The sequence below is a fragment of the Mesitornis unicolor genome, unplaced genomic scaffold (genome assembly GCF_000695765.1).
Source record: "Mesitornis unicolor isolate BGI_N332 unplaced genomic scaffold, ASM69576v1 scaffold49265, whole genome shotgun sequence".
NCBI lineage: Eukaryota > Metazoa > Chordata > Aves > Mesitornithiformes > Mesitornithidae > Mesitornis > Mesitornis unicolor.
Genome location: NW_010187109.1, coordinates 1 through 14466, shown reverse-complemented (window position 1 = coordinate 14466; position 14466 = coordinate 1). Strand labels below are relative to the sequence as shown.

General features: G+C 37.1%; 1 protein-coding gene across 1 annotated transcript; it reads right to left on the bottom strand.

Annotated features, from left to right (window-relative positions):
- Positions 1-8790: 8790 nt before the first annotated feature.
- Positions 8791-9322, bottom strand: LOC104541302 (nuclear factor 1 B-type; the record flags this gene model as incomplete). The annotated part of the gene is made up of 1 exon (XM_010185335.1): positions 8791-9322. A coding segment is annotated over one exon (532 nt), but the record flags the coding sequence as incomplete, so codon positions are not given.
- Positions 9323-14466: the final 5144 nt, after the last annotated feature.

The window sequence follows — 14466 nt, the reverse complement described above, 5'->3', positions numbered from 1 at the left end:
TAGCAAGTTGGCCTGCGCATGAGTTACAACACAAATGAATTGTTTTAACAAATCAGCTTTGGTCAATTAAACCTAACAAGACACGTTGCATCACATAGCAGAGTTCTTGACACTAAGGCCAGGAGCTGAGGCCAGCCTCTTAAAACACATCTTTTAACATGGCATAACAAATTTAAAGTAATCCAACCAGAAACTACAGATGTCAGAATACTAAAATACAAGTTGTCTTGACTGGGAGATGTTTTCACACTTTTAAATCAGGGACACTGGAGTGTAGTCATCCTTTCAAGATGTCTGGCATAATTTTCAATGGCATTAATCATGCAATGGAAAATTGATGCTGTGGTAAGTATACTTGCTATCACTCAGACACAAGGCACTTCCATAATAATCATCTAAGGAAAGCCAACGTTTCCTTCTTAGTCACTTCATCAAAAAAAGTTGAAAATGGTTTGTCAATTTAGGCCAATGTGATTCACAAGCAAAAAATATATACTCTATAAATAATTATATTTAATTTCTAAAGACATGGAGTTTGTAATTACTAGATTCTAATGTGTGTGTGTTTCTTTGCACTGTAAGAAAAAATGTACAAATCTTATGACATCTTCTCAAAAGACTTGTGAAGGATATGGCAAGACAACTGACTACAAATTAAAACACAATGCTAGATTTAAGATAAACAGTTCATACGTATCTTTCACTTGTTTAAATTCATCCTTTATGAAAATATGTATAGTAATTCAGGTTAACTTGAAGATTGGGAAGACAAATAGATAAACAATATGTTCAAGACTTAAATGTTTAAAATCCTCAATTGTCAAATAACTGCAAATAAGATAGAATATACTTACTTGTGTACAACATTTGCATCAAACCAGTATCAGAAAACTTATCTTTTTTCCTAATTCCTCTACAGACATGCTGAGTTTCTCAGAGTTCACTAACTGTTCATGTTTGCATTTGGCTTTCCTGTTCACTCTCTAAGGAAGAAAAGGAGAAGTGCTTTGTTCAATTTTCATGTGAATTTTTTCAGGGGGAAATAATTAAAAGCCCACTTAAAGCCAAAGAGATGCCTTTAGTGAAGGAGCCTTTATGGTAGGACACTGGAAAACATAGAAGTTACCCCTCTGCTTTGGAGATAGGCAAATACTGTTAAAAGTGCAAGGTTTCTCCGATGGAAAAGAAAACTTAATGGTTGAATGCTTCAGCACCATACTTCCTCCAGTGCCATATCATGGCAACTTCTCTTTATTTCAATTTTACTTCTTAAGAGTAAAAAAAGCAGTTTCAAAGGTTGCAAATGCTATAAGTAGTTAGGAGGAAACTAACATTGAAATTACTACAATGTCCCTACAATTTTAAGTCATCTTTTTGACTGGAGAAGGGGCACAGGAGCAAGAGGGATGTAACACATAGGAGTTATGGGGCATGAAGGCAAAAGCTTTCATCCTCAGGCTGGCTAAAAGCACCCAATAAGCACAAAAAAATGCAAAAATCTAGGACAGAAGTCACACATCAGTAACAAGGTTCCTAAGAAATGGCTAAAGAAATATATTTATAAGTAAAAGAGCACAATATACCTCAGAAAAGAACCTCTCTGAAAGGAGAGTTTGGCAGCAGGAGTGTAAGAAATTAATCTTTTTGTAAATAAAAAGCTTGTTGGAAAAGTTCAACAGCTGTGCTAGAAGAATGCTCCCAACTTCACACACAACTCACTGCTCCCAGACAGTACAATATACACACCCAAATCAACTCTCCTTTCTCTTGGGCAAAGCTAATAGTCTAAGATTTACTTCCCCTTTACTAGCTTCTGAGCCTTTCAAACCTCTTCTAATCCAGGCTTTGCTGCCCTGAGCCAGGTTTTTAGCAACTGCTTCTAGAATTTCCACCAGAGTTAAAAAAAAAAAAAGAGACAGAGTAAAATTATGAAACCTCCCTTTAATGAGTGACACCTTGTTTGACATCTGTTAAACAGGCTAATCACACAGACCCCTTTCCTTTTTCCACATTCGCTTAGTATCTGGAAAGGGATTTCTTTTCCATCTCACAATGGAAGGAGCAACCCTATTCAGTTAAATTAGCCATTTAACTTGATTTTATGCTCATCCTAATCCGAGTGGTAATGGCAAAGCAACTACCACGTTGATGCTGAGACTGGAAGACAGTGCTTTGGGAAGCCTGAAACAGAGTGCCCGACTCTTGTACACTGCTCCAAGGACCAGAGCCTTCAGAGAGCCTCGAGATGCCACAGCACCACGCTAGCAGCAAGGAGGAGAAAAGCAGAGAGGAGGAAAAGCAGAGAAGAAGGGAAAGCTAGAAAAAGAAGCAGACTTGACAGAAATCTCATGCAATTAATTTTAAAATCCAACCTGCGGTGGTATTTAGTTTTAATTATTTTAATGACGTTTTCACAGTTACATTGAATTCAATATGCATGAAAGTTAAGAAATTTAAAACATAAATCTCTGCTGTTATTTGAGGTATTTCCTTTATGAATTAGTGGTCTTATTTATAGTTTAAAAGCTTTATTTTTTTGTTCCCAGTATTGTTCTTCTGTCTGAAACTACTGTGAAGCAAGTTTTCTGTTTTCACTTCTATTCTTTTCTTTATTTTATAGCCTCTTGTTGTCATCTAAATTTCATTCATAAAGTAACACTGACCTCTAAATTTTCAACTGGTTGCACAGAATTTATTTAATCGTAAGCCTCTTTTGTCTTAAAGACAATTAATGTCATTTAACCCTGCAAAAATTACTCCCCTTGGTTTGGCAGGTAAGAAAAAAACCCGAACAAACTAAAAACTCCTTCCTAAAATGCACACATATTTCATTTCTGACTACAACAGTAAAATAGAATATGGAAAATTCCCTGTTTTCTCATGAACCTGTCATATGACACATAACCCTGTTCTGAGGGAAACTAAAGTTAGAAGAAAAAAAATAATACATTTTTTTATTCTTCAGATCAACTGTTCAAATGTTAGTTCACCCATACATATTCTGAAAAATGAAAACTTTGGGGTGAAGTTTTTAAATATTTTAATATCCTACATCTTCAAAATATCTATAATCACCAACTGAAAAATATTATTATGCCCCTATACTTATCAAATTAACCTCCATCTCCTGATGACAAATTTCTGTCTGTAATTTTCAGCACAACAGAGATACTTGATAAAGAGTCCATTCAAAATTTTACCTTAGAAAACAAAAAAGAAATCAACACAGTGCTGACACAGCTGACACAACAAGATTTTAGAATTACATTTTCCATATGCCTGAATAGACTGCAATTGCTCAAAGTAATTCAAAGTTTTTAATAGGTTTATTATTCCCTGTCAGATTCCTAAACTACAAAAAGCTCTTGTCATAAGAGAGCAAATAAAATACAAGCTCATACTTTTGCTTCTGCACTGGCTTTCAGATTCAAAATTGAGATTTAGTGCAAGGGATCAGCATGCCATTTTACTGTGTAAGTAACAAGCTCCTAGAGCACCTGGACACCTATAGGTACAGGCTGTAATAAGCTCTATTCCCCGTTGTTCCCACTGTAACTAACAATTTGCTGTGTAAACTTCAACAAATCACTTTGTACCCTGACATATCATTCTGCAAAGCAGGTAAAATGTTCTACTGTGTGTTCCCAGGTAAACTATTCAGAGGGAGGCAAATAATTAAAGTTAATGGAAGCAGGAACAATCAGCAATTCAATCAATTGATTGATTCTCCTAAGTCCTTTATTTTTTTATTAATTGTATGTGGAAGCATCAGTGCACAGAAGAAATGCAAACCCTCATCCAAAATCCAACTGGGTGGTGTGACACTTACACTTATGACCATTATATGACAGGCAGAAAGAAGGCTGCTCAAAACATAATTCTGGTTGTGATTTTAAGTGGTATTTCTTGTAGTCACAATGAATTGACGTGGAAGGAGGACATGTCTTTCAAAGCGAGACAGTGCACACACATTGCCAGGCCTGTCTTTAACTGAAAAAGCGATATCCCTGTGCAGTTAAGGAGTACCAGTTTGCCAGCGTTAAGCTAAGGTAGAAACAGTTTCGAAACAATGCAGATGTGGGACTTTGTGCCCCTGCTGAGACGATCTGAAAACACCCTTATTAACAGTACAAAGCATGCTACCAAAAATCAGGTGGGCCTGTACCCCTGGCCAGAGCGGCTGCCGAAGTGGGGGCACAGGGGGTGCAGGCAGTGCCAGTGCAACGACCCCCGTATTGGGGACCCACCATCATCCCAGCAGGGTGGCAGGAGGGTCCTGCACAAAAAGTTGTCCCCTCCCTAGGCAGCAGAAGCCAGCCCGTGCCCTGTCTCCCCCTCTTCTGCTTTCTCTTCCTTTATTTTTGCTGTTTGGTTTTTTTTCTGCCCCCCTCCCCCCCACTTACCCCCAAGGGACAGGACACAGTCTGGCGATTCAGGGATTCACGTAGGCCAGGCTTCCTTCTGTGCAGCCCTTTGGGTAGAGTTGCTAATCCTTCTTATTAATTAACGAGATAATAGCAGTTAACCGGAAAGCAATATTAATGCTAACTATATAGGAAATTTCCAACAGAAATTAGTGTTTTTGCTGATTTCCTGATAAAAAAGTCACGCAGCTTGAACTGTAACAGCATCTCGATGGTTCAAGAAGTTTAAAAACCAAGAGTGCCTGAACAGTACCGTACTAAGGACATCTGCATCTATTTTCTGCTGTACTTTTTGGGTAGTTTAAAAGATCCTTCCCTCCCTCAACTTCAGAGTTTATTAACAGCTGGAAATGCGGACTCCCCCAACAATATCACTCCTACACAAGAACAAAGGAGAATGTAAACAGCAACATAACTGATCTGAGACATATACTCTGAGAGGCACATGCATTAAAAGCACTTACAAATGTTTACCATTTACATGTACTGTCACTTCAGTCCTTTAAACTCCCAAAGCATTTTCTCAAGGTCTACTATGCTGCATTCAGTATGTGCTGAAATACCTACCATCAAGTTTGCATTTTATTTATTCTGCAAAATACAATAAAGATGACAAGGGGATTAGGAATTCTGCAGATGAGGCACATTGCTGTAGATATTTCATGTTTTAGAAAAAGCAGCAATGTAATTTTTATTTTTTTTTATTAGCTATTGTAAGAGTAAGTAAAACATCGATCAGAAGAAGGGATTTATATTATCTGGGTTCTGTTGCAGCAAACAAGTACTGCAGCTTTCATTCACTGATTGTCAAAAACTTTCCAATGTGCCCACTGCAATGCGGATGCCAACCAACGAATCAAAGGCATTCAGCAACTAGACAAAGAGGGTCTGATGCCAACCTCGGTGCCACTGGCAACCATTATTGGCATCAAGCACATTGTCTGCCTTTTTTTTCCCCTCTACTGGCACTCGACAAACAAAATGGCGGTTCTTGTAGCAACGGGAACACAGCATAAGCGCTGCACTGAATCAAATACCATCAAATGATTTTATGGACTGAGGTCTGTTTCACACCAAACGATAGACGCTTTCTGGTGCCTCACAGGAGGGGTGGGGGGGAAGCAAAAACACAAGGCAATTTTGTCAATACAAACAATGTTCAAGCCATTTTCAAGGTTTGGGCTTTTTAAAAACTCAGCGGGGGAGGGGGGTGGACCTGATACAACAAGCAGAGCCCTGTAGAATTGTGTTATGATTAAAATTATTTCTATGTTAAACATTGATCACAGTGTGTGCTTCCCATTTTCTTCCTCCATTTCAGTCAAAGGACTAGCATTGCAATCTATTTCAAGCCCCTTTTTCTTTCTTTTGTTTTTTGTTAAGATTCTAAAGCACAAGAGGATAGTAGAAAGAGAATGGGGCAGGGGGGGGGAATTATGCTGAATTCTGAGGGAGACGAGCAAAAAAGTAGAACCAGCTGAAGTTGGTCAAAGACAGAACTTCATAGGTTGGTCCTTATTTCTTCTTTCAAGGCAGGCATGGAAGTAGAAGCTCTTTTTATTAAGAACTGAAAGGATTATTGACACTTCTAGATCTGTAAATTGTCAATATATTGTAACATTACTCTGCACTGCAATGCGGATGCCAACCAACAAATCACAGGCATCCTAGGCTAAACAAAGAAGGTCTGATGCCAATCCTGGTGCCATTGGCAACCATCACTGGCACTTGAACTATCCTTCCTCCTCTTTTTTTCCCTAATCTTCTTTTTTAAAGCAACAAAAAACAAAACTAGTTGGCCCCTTTATTCATTTTATGTGCTAATTCCTTCTTCATATTTCATTGAGGGATTTAAATGTTTCTATGACTCCACTTAGTTTTTACATGATACTGTTAGGCAGGTTTATATATTCTAACAGAGCAATAAAAAGCAAAACAGCTTGTGCATAATGCAGCATTTTGGTAGACTTCATGCTTATCTTTTGCAAAGCCTGGTGCTCTTAATCAACTGCACTACAAAGTGCCACAATTAACCTGCTTTCAATGAGGATAGAGAATCAAAGTTCAACAAAATGGGAAAAAAAATACAAAGATAACTTAATATGACTTCTTCAGGAAAAGAGCCAACAGATGTTAGTGGAAGATTTACTATGAAGCAGCAAGACAGACACAAAATACATGCTGTTTACAGTAAACAAAAGAGTGTAGTAAGGGCGACTTGGTACATAGAAATTAGCCAGCTTCGTGTTCCAGTATATTCTCAAAGTAGCCTCATGTAACTTTGAAAGTTATAATACTACAGCCTGCTTATCTTACTCATTTCTGATTAGAAAAATGTTAATAAACTCATATTCTCAATCCATTTAAATCAATGAAATCTGTTGTGCCCCACAATTCCTCCTCCTACTTCAAGTTACTGGCATCCAACAACTTAAAAGTTGACAGTGTGTAAGAGTACTCTGACCCCAGCTTCTTCAACTCAAGAGCTACTTAAACTGTTTTGCCTCCTTTTGTAGTTTTGACTGTTAGAAACAGGTAAGTCCATTAGAATTAATCAGTAAGCTATGTCTTGCAATATATGCATTCAAAAAACAATTTGAATTTTTCTTCACAAAAGGAGTTTAAATGTACAAATTATTTGTAATTAAGCTATTTTGTTTAGTGCTATCAAAGAAATCTTTCTTCTTACATTACTGAGGATCAGATTTACCAGACTTTGCAGCTACTTAAAGTCGCTGCAAAATATCTAAGAGATGTCTATTGCTGTGAAGAGAAAAATACAAAACATTCGAGCAGGGAAAAAGAACAAAACAAAACAATTAATCATATTTTTTCATTATGAATAATCAAAAAAATTGAGCCCCATTTATAAGTGTATGTAACCATAGTGCTCCACTTGCACAAATAAATGCTAAAAGACAAATTCACTGAAAGCAAAAAGGTTGTGTTGTAAATTTGTCCTTTTAAAGAACGAGTATACACCAACTTAAGATCTGTGCAATTTCACTTTTCTGTTACTGTCAAAACCCATTTTGCTTTTTTTCGGTTAAATCCCACAGTTACATATCAGGCATCAGATAGCAGCCTGCCATCTGCCCTTCTGCAGGCCATTTCTGCCTTCTATCAGGACAACCTGTGAAATGGCCCACCATCTGCAGCCAACCAAACTTCCCCTGGTTTTGATCTGTGGCTAAAACAGAAATGCTTTATTACTGCTGATCAGTCAGCAATGCAAAGACATCTAGAGGATGGTATAATCACCAGAAAGAAGCAAAATGACCCCTCACAGATAAAAAGCATTTCAGAAGGCTTAGTATCAGAGGGAAAAAAAACCCTCTATCTACACAATGATATTTACAATTTTGGAGAACCTGCCTATGACTATTGTTATCTGAAGATGCACTATTACTAGCATTTTTTCCCCTGATAAATGATGATCAAAAGCCCTGTTTTTGTTTTAATTATGTAAAACTAAGTTTAAGAAGCTTTTCCACAGTGTTTCTGCAATTTTCCACATTTCAATTATCTGCAAAATAAAATTAAGTATGTAAGTGTGATTATAAAAATATACATTTCATGGAAAATTCTCTAAAAATATTACAGCCTGGATGTTTGTTTTAAAGCTCAGATAGGTAAGATGAGTTAATGACATAAAATACGAGTAAAACATTAAGTACTATTTGCAGAAATTCTGAATACATATGGTATTTACAAAGCAGTAATACTGTGCTAAAGTTTTTTCATGTTTTATTTTATAGATACGATAAAGCCTACAATTGCTCTTCAAAGTAATAGCAGGTTCATCAGTTTGACTATGGATTCTTGATTATTTGTAACTACAAATACAATAACAAATATTTGTAGTATTTATTGTGATTGTGCAATTGCACATACTTGCATCTGTTAGCAACAATGCTAGGGGAACTAAAATAAAAACAAACAAAAAAAACCCACAAAAAACAAAAATGCCAAAAAAATATAAAACAAACCAAAAACCTGAAAAAAAAGAAGAATGTTTTCTGAAGTCACGATCAAAAAAACTACACCATATGTAGTGTCACTTTTCTACAAAAGAAAAAAAAAGGGCAACTTCAGTGGAACTAAAGTACTACGTTGGTATGTTTCGCTGTCTCTTGAAAGAGACCAAGGCACATATGTCAAACATACATGTCATTCCTACAGGTCTGTAGGAATGCGTGTGTGTGTATGTATATAGGCATACATGCTGATTTACATATGGAGATGTACCCCCGTCTTACAGACCACAGAATAATGTTTCACTGGAAACCAGCCCGTAGGGGAAACAGGACTACTTTGAATCAGAGTTTGACATACTAACATAGAAACATGACAATCTGCTTCCTACCTTGCTCCTGCACGTAGTATGCCAAAAACAAATCAAGCTCCTTGACTGATACTGTTATGTGATGTGGCTGAACGCAAAGTGCTGGATTTGTGCAGTGTGGGGATTTCATAAGCCGCTCTCCATCCGTACTTTCCAAGGGGATGCCTTTGAACAGGATCACCATGACTAGATCCAGACGCCAGACTTTGTCAGCTTGTCGCAGGCAGTCGATTCTCCTAATCTTACCCTTCTGGTCGGGATTGGACAATACACAGCATGGGTGCTTCTTCCCAGTCACCGTGAGCACAAAATCCTCCCGGAACTCTTGGCGAATATCTTTGCGCAGCTTGGCCAGGAGCCTGGATGCCCACTTCTGTTTAATTTCAGGCTTTTCGCTAAGTAGCTCATCCTTCACTGCTCTTTCCTCATCCTTTGACATTCGTTTCTCGTGTTTTTTAAAGTACTTGCGTTTTCGAGCCTGAAGGTTGAACCAAGTATAGGCAATTGCACGGACATGTGGAAGAAGTGCCTCAATGAATGGGTGAAATTCATCCTGTGGAAAGAAGTGGAGGAAAAAAAAAGAGAATCAAAAATCTCAAAGTCAATAAGTTCTCATAATTAAAGCAATATCAAGAAAGGTTTCTGAAAATCTTAAAGTGAAATCCAAGACATGGAGAATAAACGCTAAAATTTACGCAAATTTCTGCTTAACACCTTTTACACAATTGCTACTGTTGTCAGGCAGCAGACAAAAAGTACACAGAGAATCGCATTTTCCCCATATTTCACTCTATTTGAAAGAACTATGTGAAGATTTTATTTTGTAAGCCTCTCCTCGCTTCATCCCACAACACCAGAGACAATATCATTTAAAAGAGATGCTATCAAGATGTCTTGTTTCTAACATTTAAATATCTGAGCGAACATCTAACATCAAGAAAAAGTACCATTGCACAGAGAAGACGCTAAAAGGTTTTAAAAAATCTGAGCAGAAATGTTGAGAAGGCTGAGGCGAATGCCACAGTTCATTTCTCTCCTCTGTGCCACAGAAACACAAAGCATATACATGCTCAGTGTAATGCCACACAGTTCCCGCTTTTGGAGCATGCTCTCAGCAAGAGACTGCTGGTGGCACAAAGAGCATGCGCCATTAAACTTGATCCATTTTCTTATCAAACGTCCAACATTCCAGCACTGAAACAGCACCATTCCAGTGGTGGTAACTAGAGAAACCAGCATACAGTACAGGAAAGTGGGCAAAAGACAGAGCGTGCCGTACACAGATCCTGAACAGAAGCTTCTGTACTTTCAGCTCTTTGGGCTTCCCTCCCACCACCCCCAAACTCTGTAAAATGAAAGTTTATGAAGTTGAGAACAAAAATTACATTTATGTTTTTCCGGCAGCTCCACAGTGGGTTTTGAAGCCCCATGGAGTTAGTTAATTCATTAACCGATCACATGAGTGTGGCAATTATTCTAAACCCCTTAAAAATCAATCTGAGGTGTACAATGAAAAATGGCAACTTGGCACAAACTTTGCATTCTTTGTGTTTCTGCATGCTGTGGCAGTGTGACATTACCAGTGCACCGCTGGTCAAATGCTGCTTTTGTGAAATCCATGCAATTCATTTGCAGTTCCAAAATATCCCTTTCTGTCATCTGGCTTTACCTGCAAGTTCTTATCTTCTGCCCAGCAGCGATATGGATTGCATTAATGAGGTAATGCTTAGTTGTCATCTACAAGTATATCCTACAGCAATTAAATTAATTAGTTTTGTCTGCTTAAAGTACCATCCTACACATCCATGTTAATATCTAAATAGGCCTTTCCCAAAAACTAATGCCTATTTTCCATGAGCACATCCACTGCTTAAAATAACATGATCTGCTTATCAAACTTTACTGTATTTTGATTTGAAAGGGAGACCTTAGGGGAGGTATTTTTCTTCCTGTGTGCAGGCATATTTAGTTTTAAATACCATGCAGATTGCTCATTATACAGAGCAGCACAGTGTAATCAAACTAAAACTGAACCTTTTTTATACAATTATATTCAATAGTACAATTAACAAACTAGTATTTATGCTATACTGTTAGATAAGGAATGAATTACGTTTAATCAATAGGCTGATTAACTCCATTAGGAAAAGTGATTAAAGTATACTAATGGCCTCAATTATAGAGTTCAGACTGCCATTGTAGAAACTTTAGGCCAAGAATTTAGTATTTAAATCTTCAAATTTCAAACAAACTTCAAAATTTCCTGAATGTTAAAAAACCTCACTTGATCCAGTTAACTATTCCCTAATCATCCTGAAATCAAACAGAAAACGACAGAAAAGTTGCAAGCAGTTCACCTATGACCATATTACGTTCACAGTAAGAGGGAGAAGGGAGAAAAAAAAAAGAGGAAAGATAATTCAGGACATATACTGTTACATTACAGTGTGATGCTTGACAAAGAGCCACAGAGGCAATAATTAAACTGATTAGTAGTTTCCAGCAGAGATTTGAACAATTCTGATACTATACTGGCACATAAAACTAGGCCATGGAAAGAGTTAAACCACAATCTGTTCTTTGTGTGGGAAGGCAATATTGCTCTGAGTAACCACAGCCCATGATAAGACTTCCCTATCTTCATACACTTTCTGATACCATGCTTTTTTTCTCCTCAGTTATAAGTACTAAAGAAAGTTGTTTTTTTTTCTTCTACAGAAGTAATCTTAATCAAAGTATTCATATAGTTGTTGGGTCTTTTTTAATCACTGTAGGTATAAAAGCTGCATGGTGCTAAATCCTTACAATTCATTTTAGACTGAACAAGAGATTTACCACAGCTTTTTAAAATTCTAATGGCTGAGGGTAAAGGTGGGGTGAATGCAGGGGGCTGAAGAGCTTTGGGAGAAATTATCTTTTGTCCCAGTACAATGAATCCCCCAAAACCTAAACAGACTTCAGCATTTATAACTTAAAATGGCAATAAAATTAATGTAGAAACATTCACGTTACTAGAATACTGTACATCTAGTGTTCCTTTTTAAGAAGAACACCCCAAACTATTTTGGAATGGGTATGCCTTTAGGTAATGCACATCAAATTACCAATAATAACCTATAGCAGTTTACATCTATGAAATTTTTATAGAGGAAAAAAAATCACTTTTTGAATTTAAATCTACAGCGACTGAATGTTTCCTTTTCAAAAAGTGAAAAAATAACCTTTTAAAAACTATATTCAGGCTTTCCTTTCATAATATCATGAGGTCCTAAAGATATAAATATATGTTAAAGAGTATGAAGAAGAAACATAGCAAAGAACATCCTGTGCTAAAGCAATATTGTCAGATATCTTTGAGAGATCCATTCTGCATCTGGAGTCCTTTCAAATGAAACATTACTTGACAAGAAGTGGTGCCCATAAAAATGATCCTAAATGGAGATTTGCAATTAATCACACACGTTCTCCACTAAACCTCCTAAAAAGCCATCTATGGAATTTGATTTTTTTTTTCTCACTTAATATTCATACAGGCAATATTGATTTTTTTTTTTAATGTGACACTCATGCATCACAGTTGCTCTTGCAATACAGTGATTTATGGAGGTAAGATTTTCAAATGTCAAATCAAATGGCTCAGGTGAACCATTGTGGACTGGCAATTTAAATTAAAATGGAAGTTACTATATAATATCTATGTAGCTTGTAAATAAAGGAAAAAATACTAGTCGTCTAATGATGATAGATAGGCCAGGCTTTCTTTCTGGAAAGGGTAAAGAGGAAATGCAGCACTCTTCTCTTTTCTTCTACTTTTATAAACTTTGCATCAATTCATGCAAGTTTGAACTGAAGGCCATACAGTAAATATACCATGCAGAAGTCTAGAAATTTTATACCAAAAACTTCATGTACTCAGTTTCCCTGCATGGATTTTCTCTGTGCCTAATTAAACAACATGTTCTAGGAGGAAAAGAAAATGACAACATATTCTGAGTTTCCTGGACCATCATAATATGAAAATAAACCATGGCAAAAATATGACAAGAGACCAAGCACTTAAAGGCATGCGCTAACGGCATCCTATCGTGCCTCAGCAAGAGAGATAAATGCAGTTTACACTCATTCCAAAGCAGGGGGAAAGAGGCATGTGTACCACCAAAAATTGTATTGCATTCTTTCTTGGAGTTATTTTACATCCACCAAACTTCTATTGAAAGAGTGATGGGTATCATTCAAATTGCAAAGATTTGTCTTAAAGCTGTACTTCAAATTTTAGACTTGTTTCTAAAAGGAGAGTCAGTGCTGTCATGACACAAACTTGAACTACTGTTTTTGCAAGAAGCTGGGTCCAAACAGGTGTTCTATGTTTAGAGCTTTTACCAAAATATTTTCTTCTGAGCATACACTACCACATTGCAAGAGCCCCAGAGACAGAGAACACAATAGAGGGAACAATTTTGGCACCGTACTTTAACTCAGCCGCAACTCAAAATAAGATTCATCTATCTTTTGCTTTAAATAAATAAATAACACAATGTATAAATTCTCATTGCCAGTGTAATCTTAATTTTAAATTTATGGAGAGGACAGATGACTTTTAAAGCACCTTTATCATTCCAAATAGGTAAAGATTCCACATTAAAATCAATTTGCTGCAACTGTGTTCCATGTATGTACCACTACATGGGGACTGCCTCTGCATGGCACATGATACAATGTGATTATAAAATATTATGGAAAAGTTATAATGCACAAAAGCCAGGAATTGCTTTCTCGTGTTCATGGCTGTGGAAGTACAATGTTGTAGGTTTTGTATGCACCTGAATGCAGTATTTTAATACAGATTTGTAAAGAATGAGAAAATTACATCTGTGAGTCCAAAAAGCAAACACATGGGGGGGGGTGTGGTGGAGAAAAAGTCATTAGAGCAGGAAACAACAAAATTAACTACCCACTGTAACAGAGGTGGGAATGAAAATTCACGTGTTTCCAATGTAAAAAACCGATTTCTTAAGTTGCACTTTCAGGTTTATACCCTCGTCCAGAGGTCTTATTGCCTGTCAATAATTTCACAGGATGGACAGCCCACACAGGATTAAATTTTACTAATTGCAGATTCCACCGTAAGTAATTATGTGTGTACCTGTAAGCATGTGCATATCTGTTACACAAAACACTTCCCACATGCATTTCTTTCTCTTTTGAAGAAGAAATATTTCAACAGTATTCTTTTCCAGCTTTGCTCAACTGCAGCTTACGTTTACTTGCTGAAAATATCCATATCTAAGTAAATCACACTTAGATGCCAAACAAAATATAAACAATAAAAAATGTGTCAGCCAAAAAGCTACAGGACTTTATCCAAGCACTGAATAAGACCTATCATTGTTTCCATCTCCATTCACAGTTTATGAATACTTCAGTCCTTTTGAATTGCAGTGCTTTGTAATTGCGGACTGACTGAAATTATATTTATTTTTTTCACCGGGCGCTGGGAGCACCTCGCCGGCCGCCCGGTGACAGTCCTGCAGCAGACCCTGCTTTCGCATATTTTCCGCTTCTTTAGCGATTTGCTGCACCGACGTGTAAGCAAGCGGTTACTGCTTAATCAGTTTACATCACATCCTCCTGAGACAGACTTTTCTCAAAAGATTCTGAAAACTACCCCCTTGGCTGTACAGACCGGCTGGACTCCTC